We start from the raw sequence: 23,502 nt of genomic DNA on the forward strand, positions 1-23,502 counted from the left end.
TTTGTGGCTGTTGTTGCTGTTGTTATTTCAGTATTTACGGCTGTTGTTGTTGTATCTTTTGTTGTTGTTGTGGTAGTATTTGAGGCTGTTGTTGGTGTTGTTGTTGTTATAGCAGTATTTGTGGCTGTTGTTGTTGTTGTTATTGTTGTGGCAGTACTTGCGGTTGCTGTTGTTGTTTCTTTTGTATTTCACTGTCTGTTGTTGTTGTTCTTGTTGAACATTTTGTAGTTTTAGAGGCTTTTGTTGTTGTTGTTGTTGAAGTTTCTGCTGTTGTTGTTGCTTCTACAACACGCGCCGAGCATGTTTTTCGCTTTTTTTCTTCTTCCTCTTCTGTTTTTTGTGCTCATGTCTGTAGTTTATATGGTTTTTTTTTCTAATGCTCTCAAGAATGTGGTTTACTTTTTGGATGAGTTAACAAGCTCTGGCCGCACTACATGTGTGCCGCTTGTGGCTTGTACTTGTAGCTGTTGTTGGTCTTGTTGTTGTTGTTGTTGTAGCTTTGGTTGTGTGCTCTTGCAAGTCGCATTCTGGTTGCCACAAATTTGTCATAGAAAGTGTTTGTGCACCAAACAGCCCGTACATCAGATTCAAGTGATAATTAAAGTCAAAACATGTGACGTGACTGAATGCTGTTGAAATACGAGAGGCCGAATTTTTGTTTACTGTTTGCTGTTTGATTTACTAACCATATATTTCCCTGTTCTCACCCTGTCTCATTACAGAAAGAGCTTCCGAATTGCTTTTGCCATAGCGACTTGCGACGAGGTGTTTGTTCTGGTGAGTTCCTGCATATTCCAACAGGAGTTTCAGTAGTTCTTTGAGCGACTCAAACGTTATCTTGTGGCCTAACCACCAATCAATTTGCAGAGTCCTCTTGCTCCTGCTCCGCTCCTGAAGCCTCTCAGTCGGTGTTGAGTGCGTTGGTCTAACGGCAAACTCTCGGACAGATTTTATTTATGTCTGCACTGCGGGCCCATATGTTAATGAGGCCTAGATTATCAGCCATATTCCAGCGCTCACTTTTATTGGCTTCTTGTCAGGCCATTAGCCATTTGCCGGTGGAGAAGGAAGCCCGATTCGAATTCAAGTTGACTCATAAGATGGCATTAGCTTGATTATTGAGCGACTCTTGAGCGACTCTTTTTAATACGCACTCGATGCTGGGGCGCTCTGCCACACGATGGGTTTTTCACCGATGCGTTGCCGAGGAGAAGGTCTCTAGGTATGTGCCTTCCCGGCCATTAAATGTGTGGTGTTTGAGCTGGTTTATTAAGGCGTGGCCTTATTTCCCGCTGACGTCTGCGGACGGGCCCACGCCTTTGGAGATTTATAGCCCCATGTGTGGCTGTGTGTGTGGCTGTGTGTGTGTGTGTAAGCTATGCTCATTCTCAATCTAAATCTGAATCTGACTCTGATGGTGACTTATTTATGTGAGTGGCGGCTGGCTGCCGGCTGCTGGCTGCCGCTCTCGAGTGGCGTAGGCAGCGAGCGTTTGCTCTTTTGACTGTTGTTCCCATTCCCATTCCCATTCGCGTTCCATTTACATATACAACAGATACAGATACAGACAGCCAAAACGGTTGCAAAGTGCTGCTCCTCCTCCTCCTTCTCCTCCTCGCTTTTCCCTTGGAGAAATTAGTCTGGCAATCTTTGATTTATTGCCAGAAATTCCCTTTTTGCCGCTTGCAATTCGGTAGCATTTTGTTGCTTTGACACCAATTGGTGTTTTCGGGTTGTCTGTCCGTTGCACGCTATTGTGTCAGTGGCATGGGGCATGGGGCATGGAGCATGGCGCATGGAGCATGGAGCTGCTGTTGCATGTCAGTCACTCAAATGGCTGACAGCCAAACGAACAAAGTTCGTGTCCGTAGCAGAAGCTGTGTGGCAGCGCCAGTTGCCTCTTGTTGTTGAAGTGCCCCAAAACTGAAGGTCAAACAATCGATGGTGCCGTTGCTGTTGCATTAGCAAAGTGATTGAAACAATGTGTTGAGAGCCATCGAATTTGAGCACTCGAGTGGTCAATGTCGCCTTTGCGGTCGAGGGCTTTGAATACCCTGTACCTTGCCCAGTGGGAGGGTGTATTGTTTTCGTGGAGGTGCAGGGAAAATTGTGTAAATATTTGGGAGATTGTAAGTGATGGGGGAACCCACGCCACAATTTTGAAGGTGGAATATATAAAACAATTTAACAACAAAAATCAACACTTATCAGCTGTTAAATACAAGTGGAATTATGATATACACTGCTCGTCAATGGGTTAGACGCATTTCTGCATTAAAATTTGAATTATAACTTTTTTTTTAAATAATGGAAAAAAAGTATGTTATTCGAAAAAGTAGAGAAATTAAGCAAAATAATTTTTTTAAACAATTTCCTAAAACTGTGTTAAATAGGGTACTATTTTCTTGGTCACTAGAATAGACGCACAAAAACTAATTAATTTTTTGAAAGAAAAATAACTTGTATTAAAATTTAATTTTTAGATATTATTAGAAAAAAAAAATAAAAATAATTTTGTTTTCCATTCCGAAAAGAAATTCAAACGTAATTCTCTACTTCTTGAAGTGTAAAATGAGGCCACCTTTGGGGAATATATTTAGGGGAATTTATAATCTATTCGATCCATTGCAATGTTGAATATTGATGCCCAAACATGACTCAATCTTCAGAAATTTCGCTTGACACACCGCGAAGCCCCAAAAACAAAACCGAAAATGAAATAAAACAAAAAGATTTTGGCATATCATGAATATTTTATGAGCTGAGAGAGAGAGAGAGAGAGAGACTGGTTCCATTTGCTCCGTGTCTTTCGCAATCCATTCCATTCTCTGTCTGTGGCTTTCGCCCTCATTACAAAACACAAATCATGCATTGCGTTTACTTAACGGTTAACAAAAAGCTGACAAATTTATTGTCGCCGTTGACATAAATATCGGCATCGGGTATCGGACACGGGAAATGTGTCAGCCAGCGGCAGCGGCAGCGGCACTGAACAGAAATGTGCCAAAAGATCGTGCTGTAATTGACATATATTCACGGGGTATATCGGGGTATATAATATACTACAAAGTGTATACAGGCAGAACAAAAGACCAAAGGAAAGAGAAAAGAATCCACAGAGCACAGCGCATTCGTTCTCTGAGTAATTGAATGAGTGTGTGAATGTGTGCGTGTGTGTGGTCGTCGCTGGGAGATCAAAGGTGGCTGTGTATGTGGAACTCATTCTTAATGAGGACCACAGCTGGACGAGCTTTATCAGTTCAAAGCTTCTCGATCTACTTGTCACAAAAAGAAACCATTTATCGCAACGGTAACTGTTGAGCGTGTGGAGCTTTTTCTCAGGCATTCAGAACTCTCTCTCTCTCTCTCTCTGCTGACACTCGCTCTCTTTCGCTCGCCTGCATCTGCCAGCAAACTGCATTCTGCGAGAGCCGATCCAAAGGTGTCGGCATAAAAAGGTGAGGCCAAGCTGTGGTCTAGCGGCACCTTGTGAAGGTGGGGAGGCTTTCCACTAGAGCTTCTCTCTCTTGATATTTTATTGCCTCCTCTTGGACATTCACGTTTCTTCACCTCTAACCCCAAAAGAATTCACAAATATTCATCGTGGTCTTTCACTTTCCGCCTCTGTGGTCCATATTTGGCATTATCTGATTAATTTTATGCATATTTTGTTGCTAATGAACTGCTAAATGCCAAAAAATGGCGTCCCACCGTCCATCCCGATGTGAAATTTCACTTTTCCCCCGCCCCCCAACCGGTTACACACACACACACACGCACAATATCTAGTTTAAATTAATTTCTTTTTGTTCATCTTCTAGTTGGGATTTTGTTTGCAAATTTTTAATTAAAACATTTTGTTGAGTGAAAGTTTTCGCCCCCCACCCCCCACCATTTCTCGAACTTGTGAGATCTCTGGCTTGTTTATTTTAATGGTCAATTGTCAGCTTCCGTTCTGCCCCAAGGAAAGGCAAAAAAACGAGTGCAAAACAGAGAAGAAAAAAAGAAGATGAACAAAAGAGATTTAATTTTAATTAAAAATACACAAAACAATGCACAATTTGTGGCAAATTAAATGGCATTTTTCCACTTGACACAAAGTGAATTAATTGCCTCAACCGTTTCGCATTCACAGATCTTTACGGCCCGAATAAAAATGTATTGTCTGTGTCTGAATCTTTTCATCATGCAAAAGTGACGTTGAAGCCTCCACCGTCTACTGTCCCCCCCTCCCCCTCCCCAGAGCCCAAGCCCGAGCCCGGGACCGAGTCGGGGGTCCAAGAGATGTCCTTCTGCAGTACAAGCGAAATTCTTGAGCGTGCATTGACATTTGCTTTGGCTTTTGGAGTGGCTCGATGGAGAGGAGCTGCTGCCATGAGTTGAATTTAACACCTTTTTTGTTATGCCCCCGGCATGTAAAGGCCCAAAAGCAGAACTAGACAGAGTCCCAGTCGCAGTCCCTTGTCCCTGTGCCAACAATGGTTGCTGCTGCTGCTGCTGCTGCTGTCATTGTTGCAACATCGAGTAGCAGCCCTTTAAAGGACAGCGGCGGCAATGCACTCAAAAAACTGATGACCCAGCCAGCAGACTGTGGAAACAGTGGAACGTGACTGACAAGCGACAAACCAAAGGGGAATCATCAACATTTAAGTTTCAAATTGAATCTCCCTCGGCGACAACGTGACCTTGCATTTCTTGCAGTGTACGGGGCTGGGGATGGGGCTGGGGATGGGGCTGGGGATGGGACTGGGCCTGTAATGGATGCAATCTGGTTACCCCTGGGAGACTTGACAATTGTTGGCATAAAAGTGCTAAGCAGTTGGCCATTTGTGGGCCCAACATTAGAGCAACGCACAGGCCAAAGGCACAGCCACAGCCACAACGAAAGTATTAACAAAAGACTTAGGCGGCATACGTGAATCTCCTCTCCCCCCCGCCCCGCCCCCTCTCAGTGGCAGAGGCACAGACAAAACCCCACCCTACATTCCTCCTTTGCTCTGCAGCAGCAGCAGCACCTAAACAATGGCGCGTGCTGCGGTTTAAAGTTATAGCCAGAGCCAAAGCCTGTTTTGGCCAAAGCTATTGCGTAGACTTGGCCTAAACCTGCTCTGGTCATGAAAATGCTGCATTACAGGCATTACATGGGGAGTTCTCTTACGCTACACAGGGTACACTCGATATGGCAAAAGGCCGGAGAGGAAGGGCATTCAAGAAGGCAAACATTTACCCATTGAAGGTCTGTGGGTTCTTGAAAAGAGTATCCCCAGTGCAGGTCTTCTGATAGTTCTTGGGGCTGCTGTTGTCTCTGAGATCTAATAAAGTCAAGTCAAGTCGGGCCATGTGGCTCTAACGAAAGTTATTTATGCACGAGCCGGTCTACTTAGGCCTGCATGCGTCATCGGTTGCTGTTCATAATTTATGCCAAGACTCGGGGCCTCGGGATCTGGAGCTGGAGCTGTAGCTGTAGCTGGAGCCAAAACTTGGCGGCGTGGGTGTTAATGGCAAACAGAGCGGCACAGCAACAAAATACTCAGCTGTGTGGCTAGAAAACAAGCTGAACAACTACGAGACAAGAACGAACAGCAGCAGCAATACAGCAGAGTACGTGGACGTGGACGTGTACGTGTACGTGTACTGCCACAACAGACCGGAGCTCAGAGACAACAACACTAAAGGGTCGACGACACCAAAAGCGCCCGCATCGGAGGAAGGAAGCCTGCCACAGCAACAGAGGCAACTGCAACAGAGGCAACTGCAACAGTGGTAATGGTAGTGGTTGTGGCAGTGGCAGCTGGCAATGGCCGTCGTTTCGGAGTGGCATAAAGCAAACAAATGGAAATTGTTTAAAGTTAGCTTTGCTTTATGGCCTTTTGCTGGCGATTGGTGGCCCAGAGAGAGACCAAGTGTCTCCTAGGTCCTTTGGCTGGAGGCCGCAAACTTGAAGGGGCGAAAGGGTTCGCCGGAGCCGCTGTAGAACTTCGACTGGAACTCCACCCAGTGGAGGCGGAGCGTGTGCAGGAAGGCGGACAGCCCCTCCATGCCCACCAGAATGGCCACGGTGAGCACGGCCCAGAACAGGAAGGAGCAGGCCAGCATCGGCACGGACACGTAGAGGGGGGAGCTGCTCTTCAGACCCTTGCTTAGGACCATGTGCCACAGCACATGGGACAGCTGATCGTGGGCCAGGGAGAGGGCCCACAGGCGCAGATAGGAGGCCGTGTGCGAAACGGAGCCCAGGACCGTCTCGATGGTGTGTATGCCCGAGTGGATCCAGATCTCGGACAGATCAAACTCCTCGGCATGGTCGGCCCTGGGATGGTCCGTCTTGGAGGCGCGCCTCTCGTTGACGACGTCCTCCTGGGAGTCGAAGGAGTAGCGCCGCGAGGAGCGCATCTCATTGAGGGTCTCGCGGCCATCCTGCTTCAGTTCGCTCATGTCGCGCTCCTGGCGCTCCTTCTTCAGCTTCTTCTGGCGCCGCTGCAGATAGATGGGCTTGCCGGCCAGCAGAACGGGCACCGCCAGGAAGGCCACACACACAAGGACATACTCGAGCAGACGTTCGCCCTTGAACATCTCGTTTTTGCACTGCGGATCGTCCAGCTGGGTGTTCTTCATCAGCATCATGTCGATGAAGGTGATCAGCACGGACGGGGCACAGGCCGTGTTGTAGGGGGCACTCTTCAGGCCCCCGTACAGCAGCCACTTGAGGAAGATGAGGAAGACGAGGTAGCAAAAGAGGCAGATCATGAAGATGAACTGCGGCACAACGACCAGGAAGAGATCTGCCCTCCGGTCGAGGATGAGACAGTTGACGGCCGACAGCGAGAGGCCGAACATCATCTGGGCAATGCCCAAGATGATGGCCAGCTTCATTTTCAGCGAGTTGAAGGTGGTGATCGAGTCCTCGCCGCACACCTTCCACACCGGATCGACGCCAAAGGGATAGGGATCGCCCGAGAAGAAGTTGCCATCCGATGGATCCAGATTGAGCTGCCCGCTCATGTGGTCCAGCGTCGAGGAGTTGTAGCGGCAGCTCCAGCTGGAGCCGAACAAGTTGAGCGACTTGGACAGAGCGTCGTTGTAGATCAGGCCCATGTAGATGGAGAACAGGCCCATCAGCAGGACTATGTAGCGTCCGGCGAAGAGGATGTTGAGTATCTCGTTCTCCTCCTTGGCGGCCTGCTGGCTCTCCGCGATGTTCTTCTCCTTCCAGATCAGCAGGAGGGCGAACAGGGTCACCAGGATGCCGTGGCCAAAGTCGCCGAACATCACGGCGAACAGAAACGGAAACGTGATGATCGTGTACGGTGCCGGATTGATCTCCCTGTAGTCCGAGATGCCGTACGAGTCGATCAGGTTCTGGAATCCCTGCGTGAACTTGTTCAGCCGAAAGTAGGTGGGCGGAATGTGGCTGGATTGGCGGTTCTTCTTGAGCAGCACGGGGGCATGCGACTCCTCCTCGGTGCCCTGTTTGGGGGGACTCAGTTTCGGCTCATCATCCGGATCGAGTTCCTGCTCTAGCTGCTCCTCCTCCTGCCTATCCGCGCCGCCCTTCATCCGCGTTCCCTTCGTCAGGGCCCCGCGTACATCCTCGAGCTCCGAGACGGGCACAAAGCACTCGGCCTGCAGATACTTGTGATGCTGCAGGCCCCCCACCGGCCGCAGGCGATTCAGCAGATCGTAGACCATCACGGCCTTGCTCAGATTCACGCGCAACAGATACAGATCCCGGGCGGTCACCTCCAGGATCTGTATGCGAATGCGCTGCGACTCCTCGAGGATCCGCTCCAGGCTGGTGATCTCCGAGCTCAGCTCGTCGACCTTCGCCATGCGCAGCGTGCTCGTCTCGGGGCACTCGTAGATGGTCACGTGGTAGGCGTGACAGAGCCTGGTGACCTTTGGCCAGATCAGGGTCGAGTTGGTGAGCAGCAGCAGCGAGAACTTGCGCACCTTCTCCACCCGGTGGCCATAGTAGTCCACCATCAGCGTGGGGATCTCCGCGAAGCGCACCACCAGATTGAACCCGAACAGGCGGTAGCACAGCAGCTCGAAGCTCTCGAACTTGTCCGCCCGTATGCTGCCGATCATATAGTTGAGCTGCCGGTGGGCCGGACCCTCGTCGGTGGCGTCCTTGATCAGGGACATCAGCGTGCTCTCCGTGTAGAGCAGCTCGCTGCCCTGATCGCTGGCGAAGTACTTGTCGGCCTTGTTGATCGCGTATCGGTGCTCGATCATCCGGTAGCGGCGACGATCCAGGGCCTGGTAGTGCTCCATGACGGCACTGGTCTCCACGTGCAGCCGCCGCAGCCGCTCGCCGTACTCCTTGAGGTCCCGCTCGCGCAGCCGGTGCTCCAGGTCCACGTCCGGATAGAAGTACACTTTGATCTGCAGCTCCACCATCTGCTGCTGCAGACTGGTCGTGATGCGGATCAGCTCGTTGCACAGCGACACCTTCTTGGTGTACATCCCGTTCAGCTGGCAATCCTCGTCGTAGACGTTGTTGAACTGCAGGCCCCCGTGGTGGCCCAGCTCCATGAGGCAGTCGAAGGCGTTCTCCGTGTGCAGCAGCAGCTGGCACAGCTCCATTTCCTCGCTGCGGAAAAACGCTTTGGCCATGATCGAAAACTGACTAAGAAAATACCAAAAAAAATAGATCTATCTATCCTAATATATAAATGTTTCGGGGCCTGCTCTGTTTGATTTTCGGTTTCTGGCTCGGGCTCGGGCTCGGGCTCGGACTCGGGCTTTTGTCTCCTGCTAATTGATACGTTTGTTTTTCTCTCCCATTGTGGCCTATTCAATTCGAGTAGCAAACATGGCCAAGAGCGGCCCGGGCCTGAGATCTCCGACCGAAGATAATGCCAGGCTTTGCATGCAAGCTCGTTGCAGTTGCAGCCCAGGCCACGCCCACACCGAAGGCCTCTGCCACGCTACAGTGAACAAAGACACATGGGGAACGGTGGGAAACAACATCGGACTTGCACTGAAATTGTGGGAAGTACATATCTCTTTCCTCTCTCTCTCTTACAGATTCTCCGCCACAAACTAGAAAATATTCTCCCCTCCAACGATTTGTGGACAAAACACACAAAGAAAATACCATAAAAATACCATAATGATACCATTCGATGATCGTTTAATTTTACGAGTCTGATGGGAATTTCTATCAAAATTCATGCATAAATAAAGCCAGACATTTGTAAAGATTGGTTTATCTGCAGGAAATGGTTTGTTTTTATTTAAATTTTATAATAAAAGCAGAAACCATTAGGAAAACACATAAAAAAATTGGGAAATATTTGCTGTAGTTCTTAATTTTGTGAAGAGGTGGGGGGAGAACAACACCAAGACTCCAAGAACTCGTCGTTAGAAGAAATGAGAAATAAGAAATGTCGGCCGGCTGAAAAGCGAATGGAATCGAAACTGATTCTAGCTTAACGGTGAGCGACGTGCGCACAGAACCGAGAGAGCGTGAGCGAGAGCGCGGCAGAGGGCGATGCAACTGGCTGTTAACTGAGCACGTTAACAGACTGTTAGCATGGGCCCTGTTACAGCTGTTACGCGGAACACACCGAGAGCGAGGCAGAGGGCGACTGTTAACTGAGCGAACGATAAACAGCAGCGTTAACAGGCTGTTAGATAGCGAGGCAGAGGGCGAACGACCGGTACCCAGCAGCGTTAACAGGCTGTTAGAATGGGCTGCTAACAGCGCCGTTGCCCTGTTACAGCTGTTAACACCCTTTTGTAATGTTTTCTTGGCGGGTATTTCCTTGGGAATATTGCAAAATCCACAAAATTAAAAACCAATTCGTTTTGTTTCTGCTTTGCTTAGCATCGAATTAAGTTTCAATAAAGACCAACACAATTTGATTTAGTTTGACAAGCCTTATGGCCATTGTTTTTGTTGCGGGGGGAATCGCTTTATATAAGCAAAAGATGAACCCAGAGTCATTTCGTTTCAGTTCAACCGAAAAAGAAAACATTTTCCCATACAAATCGAAGCGGGGCACAAATTGTTTGGTAATTTCCAACGAAACGGCTCAGAGACTCAGAGACTGAAACTCTTTGTAAACGGAATGTACGGCTCATTAGCCAATGCTAAAAGGAAAATAACCGAAACTCGAGGGAAAATTGTACTCGAAGGCGGCCATAAAATGTTCGTTAGCACTTCTCCACCTCCTGCTCCACCGCCAACAATGAAAGTAAAAGTGCACTTGATAATTTCTTTGGCAAACCGAAGCCGTCTGACAATGGGCGTTTTGGCCCGGCCAATTGGCCATTGTGCGGGGCGGCAGTTCGATTTCATTAGAGCCCCGAAGAAATTAAGTCACCAAATTGAAAGTTTCGAAAGCAAAAGTGTACAAAAATTAAGCCCCCCGGGAGGGAAACTTTTACTCACTTTTACGAGTGGCAGTGCGACAATTGCAGGCAATAAATCAAAAGAAATATCAAAGCCAGTTAAAGAACTGCAAAATGGTTGAACAAATGTCGGACACGTGTTCCAGTCCATAAATAAAACACATTTACTCCTCTAAACAATGTCAATTTGTAGCTGAAGGCAAAGGCGATTTTGAAGAGTCTTTTCAAGAGTTTTGGCCATTTCTGGGGGTTATTGTATTTTCGAGTATTTTCATAAACTAATTTGCATTTCTCTTTTGGCCACTCAATGTACGTGCGTACCGTTTTCACCATCCCCCCTTTCTTTTGCAGAGGTAATGTGATCGGCCTGTTCTGGAAGCAATTAGAAGACATAACAAAAGGTAAGAAATCCCTCCAAAACAGCAGCAGACGCCCTCGCTCGCGTTTCGACGGAATCTGGCGACTCACTTTTTCGGCAAAGAGAAAGTGCATCTCATGAGGCGGCCTGTAATTTGCCAGAACCCATAATTAACGCCTAAACAGACACAAGGCCCGACCCCCAGCAGCACGTCTCTCTCTCTCTGTCTCTCTGTCCCTCCCTTTCAATCATTTCATTTCGTTTCTTTTTTAATTATAGAGCACCCTAGCCGACTCTCGGCCATGGGGCGTGGGTGTAGCCCCAGAAACGGGTCAAGAACTGCCGCAGATGACGGGGGGAAAACTGGTAGCGAAAGTCGAAAGTGACAAAAGTACATAGCATAGCATGTATGTATGTATATTCTCCGTCTAATGGGTCTTGGGTCTTAGGTAATCTTGGCTCTTACGCATTAGTGAGGCTCATCAGGTTCGGCGCTTAAGTCATTCGTTTCGGCCGCAGACAGTGCGTGGACTTGGCACCGTTACACGGGCCGATGGCAGGAGGCCGCCTCAAATGCTGCCTGACGGCGGCTTCATTAAAATGTCTGCCTCGAAGATTGGCCTGGCCAAAACCGTTTTGTTTTTGTATGCACCCTGGCATTTGTGTAGGGCCTCGAGGGGTATATCGGTTTTAATGTGAAATTCTTTCTCTCAAGTGGTGTGCAGCGGTCTGCAGGGTATCCTCTTGTTGCACCGCTCTGACTGGCTTTGAAATTGAAACGTCTATGTCTGGTGTGTTGTGCATCATCGTCTGTGGCACGTTGTGGATGTCAGCTTATCGCGCCAGACGGAACGCATCTCGGCGGTTTCGGGACGGGGCCTGCTCAGGGTCTGAGCAAAGCTTCCGCCTTGGCCTGGGTTCAATATACACCAGACAGAGACTCAGACTCAGCCTCAGCCTCAACCTCAGCTTGAGCTTCCAATTCCAGCGCCTGCCGCCACCAGCGAGCAATTTTCAATTTGCCAATTGTAGCAGTAAACTTTTTTTCATACGCTTGTAGCTGTTCTTTCGCTCTTCTGCTTGAGCTGCTGCTGCTGCTGATGCTTCTCTCTGCTGTTCTGCCTTGAACTGCTTATCTGCTGACTCTCTCTCTCTCGCTCGCGTCGGATTCTTCTTGCGGTTCTACTCTCTTGCTTTACTTGTGTGCTTCGATTTGTGTGCTCTCTCCCTCTGGCTAGCTTTGATGTGTGTGCTCTCCCTGCTTTGATTTGTGTACTCTCTCTCTCTGGATGTGCTCTACCTGCTTTGATTTGTGTGCTCCCTCTGGCTATGCTCTCCCTTCTTTGATTTGTGTGCTCTCTCCCTTCTTTGATGTGTGTGTGTGCGTGCGTGTGTGTTTCTGTTGGGAGTACCGTTAGCTTGGCTGCTCATGTGCTTTGGCTTTAGGTGTTTGTCTTGTCCGTTCTTGTCTCGACTTGTCCGTTCTTGTCTCGACTTCACCTGCTCGCTGCTCGCTCGCTCGCTCTGCCCGTGCGTGTGGATCTGGCCTCCACTAATTTGCGACAATTGGCCAGGCCATTAGTCGACTCTGAACTGACGGGCTAAGGAGGCGTGGCCCGCCCCCTCCCCCATAGACATATCAATTTATTGAGGAATTCTGCCATGAAATTACAAGAGCCCAAAGATCATTCGCTTCTCAAACAAGAGGGCCGTTACGGAAGTTTAGTTTGTATTCAAATTTAATTATATTTGATTCAGGGTAAATCAAAGGTCATTGGCTGGACAACATAATAGCGAAATAGCCTAGGAAGTAAACTCCATCACTGAGGGTATTATTAGGTAGGTTTCTGGAACTCCACATACAATACTTAAAGAACAGGTCTATGCAGAAGTCAAGAGAATCCAGAGCTCAGGTCTTTTCCCCACAATTCTGACTCACCGACCCCCCAAGACCCATGAAAAAACCCCCCCAATTAGCTGTGTGTGTGTCTGACCCTTCAGCTGGGATTTATGTTCCATAAATATCCAGAAATTGACAGACAGTCGATGGACGCTTTGCGTAATTCCAGCCACGGCGGCAATTGGTCATTACAAAAGAGGCCCAGTGGCTGCAGTGGCCAGCAGTGGGGCCTTGCAACACACCTGGACATGGACAGGGTCTCCCAGCCACCATCCACCGTCCACCATCCACCATCCACCAGCCACCGTCCACCGTCCACCATCCACATATGGAGGGAATGGATGGCAATTCATTAAACACACGCTGCTTTGCATGATTTCGGTTTAGGGTATCTTGCCACGGCTTTTGGCAATATGGGCAAACATGACCCAAATTTTGATTATGACCGCACAGGCACTGAGGCACTGAGGCACGCTGCACTACGTCCCACCCCCACAGCAGGGCGTCAGACTCCCCACGCCCCTTTAGTCCCCCCGAAAGCGGCACGAGTTCAAAGTGAAATTCTGTATTTTGATTGCTGGTTCACATGACCGCGATGGCGGATGGAGGACGGCGGGGCTTTTGTCAGAACCTAATCAACACATCATCAATAACAGTGGGAAATCATTTCTTTGGCTTTGTTTTTGTTTTTGGGTTCTACGCTCCACGGCGTGGCTGTGGCATGGTGGGAGATTAATCACACACTCGGCCTGGGCAGGGCACAAAAATCCCAAAGAAAAATACTCCTTTCAAGGGGTCGAAGCAGCTGTACCCTGGACCCAAAGCAAACAAATCGAAAGCGTGGCCCAAAGGGGGCGGAGGGGGGGCGTTGGCTTAGATTATACAGTTGCCAAAGAAGTGAACGATTTGGTGGAGCCACAGCTACCAGGAGTCGTCTGTGGCAATCTGATTGTCTGTCCAGTGATGCAACTGCCACAGCCACTGCGGTTGGCCACTGCCACTCACTGCGGTGTGTGTGGGTGCCACTGATGCCTGCAATTATCCCCGGAAAGCCGCACAAACAATGCGCAAATTAAACGCAATAAACAAAACCAGAGGCAGGGCTGATAAGAGAGGGAGAAAGGGGGCGGGGAGAAGGGGATGCCACAGGAAGGCCATGGTCTGGAGCTCTTTGGAAAACTAAATCGAATTTCCAGCAAAATTAAAGCTTAAAGTACAGCCAGGGAGTGGGACCTACCTGGCGAGGGGGGCGGAGGCACGTGGTGGCTGCGGCTGCGGCTGCCCCGCAGGCAGTGGGGGCAAATGTAAATATTTTATGCCACAATTTGCGCGTTGATTTGTTGCATATTAAACAACGACCGCAGGCCGCGTAGGCCGCACTCTGCCGCCATAAACCACCACCACCATCATCGCATCGGGCCAGCCATCGGGCCAGGCCATCAGCCGCTGCCACAGAGCATGGGGCACCAATAACCAGCTTTGCGGTGCAATTAGTTTCTTTTTTGCTCCGACCATTCCGTCATAGGTTTCTCTGTGGTGCTTGGCGCTCCCGTAATTTGCCCATAACCCGGCTAATAGGCAGCGTCAGAGGCCCCCGTAAGCCAAATTGGGTGTGTTTGGGGCCGTGCTGCGGGCAGGGCGGGGTAGGGGGCGGGCGGGGCTACGAGTGTGTGGCAGCCTGGAGCGGCGGCTGACCAAACCGCTAACCGATTTTGGCCACACTTAATCCCGGCCAACGCCTCGCGTCACACGCGCCAAATGTGGCAGGGGCAGTGGCGAGGGGGGGGGGTCAAGTGTCAACTCTGACCTTTGGGGAGGGGGGCGGATATGTGTCTTTAAAGGGCATCTCCTGGGCGCCTTTTCTTGGGGCGCCTTTTCTTGGGGCGCCTCTGGCATAAGCTCTTCCCCCTGCCCCCTGCCCCCTGCCCCCTACCATCCCCCCCTGTAAGCAACCTTGGCACCTGGCCTGTCATTGTCTTTGTTTTTTTGTGGTTTTTTTGTGTATTTATTCAAGCGCTCATTGCCTCAATTAATGCGACATTGAGCGCAAATTTCTGTTGGTCATTAATCTTCAACCCCCCTCCACCCGCCACCTCTGTTGGATGGGGCAGGAAGTCCCCTGTACATGGACAGGGTCGATGGTTGGGTCTCCATCAATGTTTCATATATCAAGGGCCTGCTGCCGCAAGGATCTTTGCTTTGTGGCATTCCTTGTGCCTGCCACACGTCCGCACACTCGAACTTGGTGGCTGGCCAGGGAGGGGGGGGAGGCGGGGGGAGGGGTTTTGCCACTGCCACGAGTACCAATTGTTAACAATTCGAGTGGCGGGGCATTACGTGCATTAGTGGCGTGTATCGATGCAGCAGCTCTGTGGCAGGGCTTTCCACTCCGTGTGGCATTCTTCTTTCCGAGTGTGTCAAGATTTACGACACTTTTGTTGAAGGCCCAGCCCCCCTCCCCCCGCTCGACAGACCCTAGACCTATGCAAAATCAATAGAGTGGGGATGCGCGATCCTTATCGCGGCCCCTAGCCTCTCCGGCCGCCTCCCTTTGTTGAGATTGAGATAAGTTGAATGATTTATGCCTGACACGCTTTATTGAAAAGCCATGGAGCCGAATCGAGGGGCACTCTGCCCGGGAAATGGGGTCATCAGCTGATAGCATTCTGATTTATATGAGCCAGAGGTTTCGGGCATTCATATTTCGTTGTGTGTGTGTGCTGGCAACGTGTCGTATGAGTGACATTAGCGGGAATCCCCCAGCTAACAAGCTGCCATCTACAGAGCAGAAAACAGTTAGAACTCGTCGTCGTCGTCGTCGTCGTCGTCGTCCCATTCCTTTTGCATGCACGCTGATAAGGCCACAAACAATGACAGTGGTACTTGCCACAGCGAGGCACACATCAGTGGCAGTGGCAGTGGCTGTGGCAACCTGTCCCATTCCGTATGTGGCAGCAGCGGGCACCCACCCCAAGAGATGCGACCCCCCCTGTGCCCCGTGCCCCGTGCCCCGTGCCCCACTCGCTGACTACCGACTGTGGCATATACTTAACAGTAAAAATAAATATTTTACTATAAATCATGCATTAGAGTCGCCTGCTGGCTCTGCCTCAAACACAGAGACAGAGACAGAGCCAGAGCCTGCCTCCTGCCCCTGCCCCATGTCTTGTACCCTGTCACTGGGGGCCCCCGAGGCTGTTGCTGTTGCTGTTGCTGCCGCACGACACGACGCTCGGAAGTAACACACATTTAGCGCTTGGCAGTCACAGAAATAGCCTGAGCCACAGACCGGGGACCAGGGACCAGGGACCAGGGTTCCACAGACCAGAGATATACCCGTTTTTGGCACTACCGCCAGAGAATCTGAGCTAAGAAAATACTCGAATAAATGTTTTAATAATTGAGGAGAAAAACACAAAAGACAAAAGCGAGACAGATTTTAGGGAGGGAAAAACTTTCCGAAGAAATCTTTTGGCATTTTTCGGCCATAATTGGACAGTAATTGGAGGAGGTCTGAAAACCCGCTAAAACCCGCAACACTCTTGCCAAATAGCAGGGAAAATGTTTACAAATAATTTGCGGCAGTATCTGTGGCACACGCAGCACTGGCTGCCACATATTACGTATACGCGGTGTGTGTCTGTGTGGAGTTTTCCCAAAAGGCAACACGGGCCGGCCTATGGTCAAGGCAGTCCCCCTGCCCCTGCCCACGGCACCGGCCTCGTGTAATCGATGAGTATGTTGCACATTTGGTCAATAAACGCATTTCTGTCATTTTTCTCCTTTTAGCCGTTTGTTGCGCGCTCACTGGAAATTTATGGCGCGATTTGTGAGCAAGTTGCATGCCGCAGGCTGCCGTCTACCGACTGCCGTCTGCCTTGGGCTCGCTTGCCACATGCCATTTTCCTTTTGACTTTGACATTAATTTGTGTGGCTGCCGCCAGTTGACTAGACCAGGAAGTGGCCCGGGCCCAGAGCCCAGAGCCCGGAGCCAGCAAAGAGCATTCATCATTCATCTTTCCATATGCAAAAGAGCATCCGCTGGGGCTCCATTGTCATTTTTTTTGGGGGTGGGGGGAGGGGGGCACACAACTAACAAGCTGCAATCGATTTATGCGTGCAGAAATGATGATGAGACTGTGGGCCGGGCGTAGAGATTGCCCTGGAGAGGAGGCGCAGGTTTTCTGGGGCTCCTCTGGTGATGCTCCTCGATGGCTCCTCTTCTGAGCCTCTACTGCTGCTCCTCTTCTCCTCCTCTGCTGCTCCTCGACTGCTCTTCTGCTGCTCCTCCTTTGCTCCTCTTCTGCTCCTCTTCTCCTCCTCCAGTGCTCCTCTTCTGATGCACTACCGGGTCCACATGTCACATCATTATTTGTGCCACTGACTCCGACTGGGCAACGCTTTGGTTTTCTGTTATTTATGGGTCTTTGGGTGAAACAACGGAGGTTTCCTGCCTTATGGAGTCTGCACTTTTGCCACAGATATACATATCTGTAGAGAGCCGTGGAGATTGCTCCAGGAAAGGTCACCGGCCATAGCTTTCGATTCTTCCAAGAAATCTGAAACTCCCTAGAATTTTCCTAGATTTTCCTCCCTGTTAAAGAGTTTTCTTTAGGTTTTCTTTCCGGTTTTTTGTTTTTTTTTGGCGACAAAAACCCGTTTCAACGGGTGCCTGTGGATTATATCGGTAAATCACAGAATAATCTCCTTTCCTCCAACAAGTGCGTCTCTCTCTCTCTCTCTCTCTCTCTCTCTCTCTCTCTCTCTCTCTCTCTCTCTCTGTCTCTCTGTGTCTCTCCATCTCTTTCCCATTTTCGATATCTCTGCGCCTTTTGTGGTCTTCGAGGGTTTATTAAATTTATGCAAATTTTATTTATAAAAGGCAAAAGAGGCAGAGGCTGTGCTCGGTCCCTCCCCCCCTCCACCATCCACCCTCCCCCATCCCCCTTCCCCAATGAGCCCGTCATCGATACAGTCGCTCCTTTAAACTCCCCCTCAGGCTGCTGTCAGCTGCATGCCTCCTCATGTGTGCCATCCACCGAGTGCACACCGCCTCTGCGGGAATATTTTATGATTTTTGATTTAGTTTGAGAGTTGATTGGTTTTCGGAGTCGTCAAAAACGTTGACATCGGACTGACATGGCGCGGGCGTTGCACGCCGATCTCTGTTCACCGCTCGATTGCCATGTCTTTATTACAATCGAGAGATGCGGAGGAGGTGCGGAGGAGTAGAGGAGGACCAGAGGAGGAGCAGAGGAACTGTGGAGCTGTGGAGTTAAAAGACTGATTGACTAAGGAGCTCCTCGATTTATATGCTAAAGAGAAGGAGGAGCAGGAGGAGGAGCAGCAGGAGGAGGCGCAACACCAGTGTGTCACTCGGTGGCAGGAAGCTCTACGATGCATCGAGATACGGCCCCTTGAGTGGCCCCGCCACATGACCTACTCTCGAGCAGAAAATAATGGTGTCTAAATCAATTGTCTGCCATTAATCAAGGCCCAGAGCTGGCGGCTATAATTAGGCCAGAGCTCAGCCAAAACGTAGTCGCTGTAGTCGCTGCAGCCAACGCCCCGAGCCGCACAGCTCGTTTCACATATTAAATATTAATTTTTAATAGCATTTCATTAGTCGCGAGGGAGCCCCCCAAAAAACAGACGCAAAAAGATACAAAGTCGCGGATAAAGATACACTCTCAGGGCGATTGTTGGCGGGGATTGCAGTAGGTAAACTTTTTTTAGAATAAAAAAAATAAATCAAATAACAAAATTCTTATATGAAATATGAAGCGACTTAAAAAACAGGCCAGGGAAAAATGCAGTTACAGAGATTTTTCAAATGGAAGATTTGAACAAGAAACAAGATTTTTTCATTTATTTTTATTTTTTATTTAATTTTTGTTTTATTTAATATTGACTTTTTGTAATTATTTATTTTTAACTAATTTATTTATTTTAATACTTGTATTTTTTTATTTATTAATATTTTTTTATTGATTGGTTAATTTTTTGATTTTTTTTATTTATTCATTCATTTTTTTATTTTTATTTAAAATTTTTTTTTTTGTATTTGATTATTTTTAATTAATTTATTTTTTTTAATTATTGAATTTTTCTTGTATTTTTTATGTTTTTATTTATTTATCATTTTTTTATATATTGGTATATTCTGTATTTATTTTTTTTATATATACATTATTTATTTTTTTAGTTATTCATTATTTTTTTTTTTATTTATTTATTTTTTATTTCATATATATTTTTTTTAAATGAATTAATTTATTTTAATACTTGTATTTCTTTTTGTTCGTTTATTATTTTTTTTATTTATTCATTATTTATTTTTTCTTTTATAATTTTTTGTTTTTATTTTGTTATTTATTTATATTTATTTTTTGTATACAAATAAATATAAAAATATTCATGGAACACGAACAGAAATTGGGCATCACTGGGGCGCTCCTGCACTAAGGAGTCCCTCCTCTCCCTCTCCCTCTGGCAGCTTTGGAGCCCCCTGTCGCCCACTGTGTGCTGTGGGAAATACTCCATTCCCTGGGAAAGAGTATCCCACAACCGAAAAGCGGAAACATCAAACAGGCGGCCGGCCAGCGGTGTGTGTTTTGGCTGCCACAATTTTAATTGTTAACTAGGTCGCGCTCGGCAAAGATACAGATACAGATCGAAGCAGCATTGATTAATAAGTGATTTAAAATAGCAAAAAAAAAACACCAGAGAGGGTGAGGGGAGAGGGCCATCAAGGGTGCAAAAAATATATTCATTAAAAATAAACACAAAAATAGGTTGGCGGGGGGTGGGGTGTGTGCACACCCAGAAGGGGATGAACAGAGACATCAGGAAGGAGGGGCATGTGATTAAAAAATAACAGGCCCAAAAATGCGCATAAATAACAATCGAAAAACAGAAAATAAACGAAAAACCAGAAAACAATTGAAAAACAAACACAAACACACACACACAGGAGGTGCCACAGCGTGCATGTGTATGTGTGTGGCATGTGGCAAAATGATAGACCATTCGTTTGAATAAAATCTGCACATTTGGGGCACGTTTTGGGGAAATAAACAAAGGGAAACAAAGAAATAAAATACAAAATAGAAAATTAAAAATTCCTCCAACGAAATAGAATAAATTTAAAGAAATTAAAGCGTGCATAGCCATCAATCAATCAATCAAACAAAAGTAGTTCAATGAATATGCTTTTGTCCATGCGGCAGCGATTGTTGCCACAATTAGTGCCCGTTGATCCACATGACACTTTCACTGGACAATCGAGTGACAGATACAGATACAGATACATATAAATAGATGGATAGCCAGAGAGAGGATTGATGGGGGACAAACAGAGGATGGATAGAGGCTGGGGCACAGGGGGCATATCACACACAGAGGGGCAAACCGCTGGGCAGAGAGGGGTCACCCCTGGAGTGCCGGGTAGCATTTGCCTTTGCAGCGACCACAAGTGAATGACCTTTTTCTTTTCCCTGGCTTTCGGGGAGTGAGTGGCACGCCCACGCACACGCCCACTCCGAGCGGCCATTTGATGGGTTTCTTGCTGTTGCCAATTTAACACCTTTCTATTCTGCCGCATGGCTCCATTGGCTCCATTGGCTCCATTGGCCCCATGGTTCGCCGAAATTGAAGCGTTACAATTCAATTGTTCGAAAAAGAAGAAAAGGGGAAATTAACTTGCACCATTAATGGGCTTCACGCCGCATTTGCATGTTCTGTAGATGTATCTCTGTATCTGTAATCGATAGCTGTATCTGTATCTCTGTATCTGACACACTGCCCTTTGGCTCATCTTTCGCGAGGCGGGGGGGCGTTCATTGTTTTTTGTTTGGTGAAAAGAAAGGCCTTTCTTTGGGTGTAGGGCCTCGAAGGACAGGCAGGACGGTGGTCACCTTGCCACCGCTTGAAGGGGCTTGCAGTGGCTTGCAGTGGCACGGAGTGGCTTGGCATTTTGTCGCATTGAAAATATATAAATTCAAATTGTGTCAATTACGTCGTCGCTGCGGCTGCCTGTCGCTTATCTGCCTCTCTCTGTCTGTGTCCCCCTCCCTCTTTGTCTCTGTCTCCCCCTCCCCCCTCTCTGTCTCTGGCCTGTCCCTCTCCTTCTCCGCCTGTCTGACAAACTGCTGAACTGCAGTCGGACTTGACAAACCTGCAACGACTCTTAGCCATGGCCAAAGCCACTCGCTGGCTCTGGCCTGACATGTCTGCCAGTTGTCGCCAAACTCAAGACGGGAGACGGCTGGCGGGCGGGGGGAGGCGGCAGCGAGGGTTGCCACACAAGTTTACTTCCATCTGAAATGGGCAGCCGATTAATACACGATTTCTGGCTTAATGCCATCCGCTGCCCGAGGCCTCTGCCAGCCAAAGAACCCAAAGAGTAAAAGTTACAAAAGTTCGAAGTATGTCACGGAAATGACTCGCCGCAGTGCCTCCCGGGTGTGGATGTTATGGATCAGGAATGGAAATCGAAACGAAACGAAACGATACGAAACGAGAGCCCCCAAGGAGACAGCATCCTTTAATGGCCAAGAGTTAGTCGAGCAGTCAGTCTGTCAGTTGGTGCTGCTCCCACTTGAGCAGGGGGCAGGGGGCAGGGGCACGGGGCAGGGGGACACACGAGAGGCGCATCGTCAAACATATAGACCAGGCCATGTGCTATAACTCATTAATATTAAATGCCTGGGCCGTAGACAAGCCCCTCCGGCCGAGAATGGCAATGGGGACTGGGGAGGGGCACAGAGGCGCAGCGGCACAGCGGAGTTGTGCCTCCAGGATGCCTGTCTTGACGTTCGCTTCTTGGCAGAAATTTATGCGCATTTTGTTTCAATTTCATACACACACGTGACTTGTAAATTATCCATTGATGTGGCAGGCCCCAGCCCCAGCCCCAACCCGAGGACAGGGACCTCAGAGAGAGCGGGAGGGAGGGAGGGAAGCCAAGTGTTGGACGTGCCCTTGATGCAGACTAAGAATCTGAGGGAATTCGAAGGGCAAGGCCCCCGCCCTGCTGATCCTTTGTGACCCCCCTTCAGTGGCGGCCCGAGAGCTGCAGTGCCACAAAAATTATGTCACCGCAAACCGAAGCCAAAGAAAGCAAAAGTTAAGCCCCCAGAACGGGTGACAGCACCAACAAAAAAGTGAAAATGAGGCTATAGGGGGGCTGTGGGGAGTACGAAGTACACATATTAGCCTCATTTCATATCCGGGACGGCAGGGAGGGATGTGGGGGGGAGTATGTGGGAGGTCGTGCCGCTGTCAACGAAGCATAGTTCTCATAGTTGTACACTCTAATTAGGCTTAATTACTCGTTTCAACAGAGCGAAGAGCGACAGATTTCACTTTTTTGGATGACAGACGACACGCAGGAAATATTCAATCTCAGTGCCAGAAAACCCCATGTGCCACGGCATTGTATCTGTATCTGTATCTGTTACTGTTTCTGTTTCCTTTTGGGGTAATTATTTGCATGCAACTTCTTCTCGTGTAAGTCATTTTGTGGTCAGCATTAAGGCCCTGGCCCCGACGCCGGCCCGGCCCCATACTCAAATTACCCATACATTCTGACCCGAACAGAGCAGAGTCCCCCTTCCCCCCCACACCCCGTTCAAAACAGCAACAAGAAGCCAGAGAAGGCCGACACTTTTGATACCCTCTGCAGAAGCGTTGCGAATGAGGAGAGGAGATCCTCTATCAATCGTCATACCCCCTTCTAGGGTATAAAAAACATGCACGGGACACAGGGGCACAGGGGGAAGAGGAGGAACAGGGGCAACAGGGGCATCGGGGGCACAAAACATAGGCACATCTCTTCTCATCTCATCTCTTTTCTTCTCTCAGTCTGCGGTTGATTTTTATGGTTTCATTAGTAGCACACACACACACACACACACACATGGATGCTCCCCTTCTCCTCTCCCCCTCCCCGCCACTGGGCCCGCGCGCATGCGTATTCCACTTGGGGCATGGATATGAAGCCGGTGGCCAGTCGGTCGACTCAGTCGGCCACTCTTGCGCTGATTGCGGCCTGAGAAAATTCTACTGACCCACAGAACTTTAACTTTTTGAGTGGCATTGTTCAATTTAGCCGCAGACAGACAGACAACGGCGGCGACGACGGAGACGACGGGGCACGGGGCACGGGGCAAGGGGAACGGCTAAGAAATTTCACAAGCCTGGCGGCCATTTTCTGCCACAATATCAGTCTCTCTCCCCACCTCTCCACATCTCTCCTCTCTCCTCCCTCTCTCTGTCTCTCGTCTGTTGCTGTCTTTTGTGGTTTTTAGGCTTTCCAGCAGTTGAATGATGCTGGGTTTTTGGCTGGAGTTTTGCGTCTTGTGTTGTCGGAGCTCCTACATATGTAACGCTCATTAACTGTGGAGAGGCAAGAGAGGGAGGAGGCAGAGGCAGTAGGCAGAGACAGGGGCAGGGACAGGAGGGAGAGACAGGAGGCAGGAGGGCAGCAGGAAACCGCATCGAAGGCTGCGTAGGAGGCACTGGCAAACGTGACAGCGTTAGTGGTGGCATCCAAGGATGCAACCGATGCCATATGCAGAGGCAGTACCACGGCAACCGCTCATCAATACGATCCACACATGCCACATGCCACATGCACAAAAGCCTGAGAGGAAAATTAATTAAAGCGGAATAAATGCTTCACGGGCGATAATAAGATGGCGAAAGGAACCCCCCCCCCCCCCCACACCCTCAAGAGTAGCGCTGCCATAAGCAGACCACAGACATAATTGCCACATTCCATAGCGCCGCGAGAGTAGAAGATGGAGCAAGCAGTCGGGCAGGGGAAAACAGTTGGGAAGGAGCAAGCAGTCGGAAGGGGCGAACAAACGGGCAGGAGCAAGCA

The 23,502-nt window shown here is 49.0% G+C and overlaps 2 protein-coding genes across 3 annotated transcripts in view; one reads left to right on the top strand and one right to left on the bottom strand.

Moving 5' to 3' along the window:
• Positions 1-23,502, top strand: part of sano (CABIT domain-containing protein serrano) — a 79,983-nt gene that overhangs the window by 25,142 nt on the left and 31,339 nt on the right. For both annotated transcript variants that reach the window (XM_033377372.1, XM_033377374.1), the window contains 2 exons: positions 723-777; positions 10,711-10,760. The gene's annotated coding sequence lies outside the window, so the exon portion shown is untranslated. The remainder of the gene's footprint in view (positions 1-722; positions 778-10,710; positions 10,761-23,502) is intronic.
• Positions 5,839-8,698, bottom strand: Vha100-3 (Vacuolar H[+] ATPase 100kD subunit 3). The gene has a single exon (XM_001360645.4). The coding sequence runs from the start codon at positions 8,614-8,616 to the stop codon at positions 5,911-5,913; it is 2,706 nt and encodes a 901-aa protein (XP_001360682.3). The 5' UTR covers positions 8,617-8,698; the 3' UTR covers positions 5,839-5,910.

The sequence above is a fragment of the Drosophila pseudoobscura genome, chromosome 3 (genome assembly GCF_009870125.1).
Source record: "Drosophila pseudoobscura strain MV-25-SWS-2005 chromosome 3, UCI_Dpse_MV25, whole genome shotgun sequence".
Lineage (NCBI taxonomy): Eukaryota > Metazoa > Arthropoda > Insecta > Diptera > Drosophilidae > Drosophila > Drosophila pseudoobscura.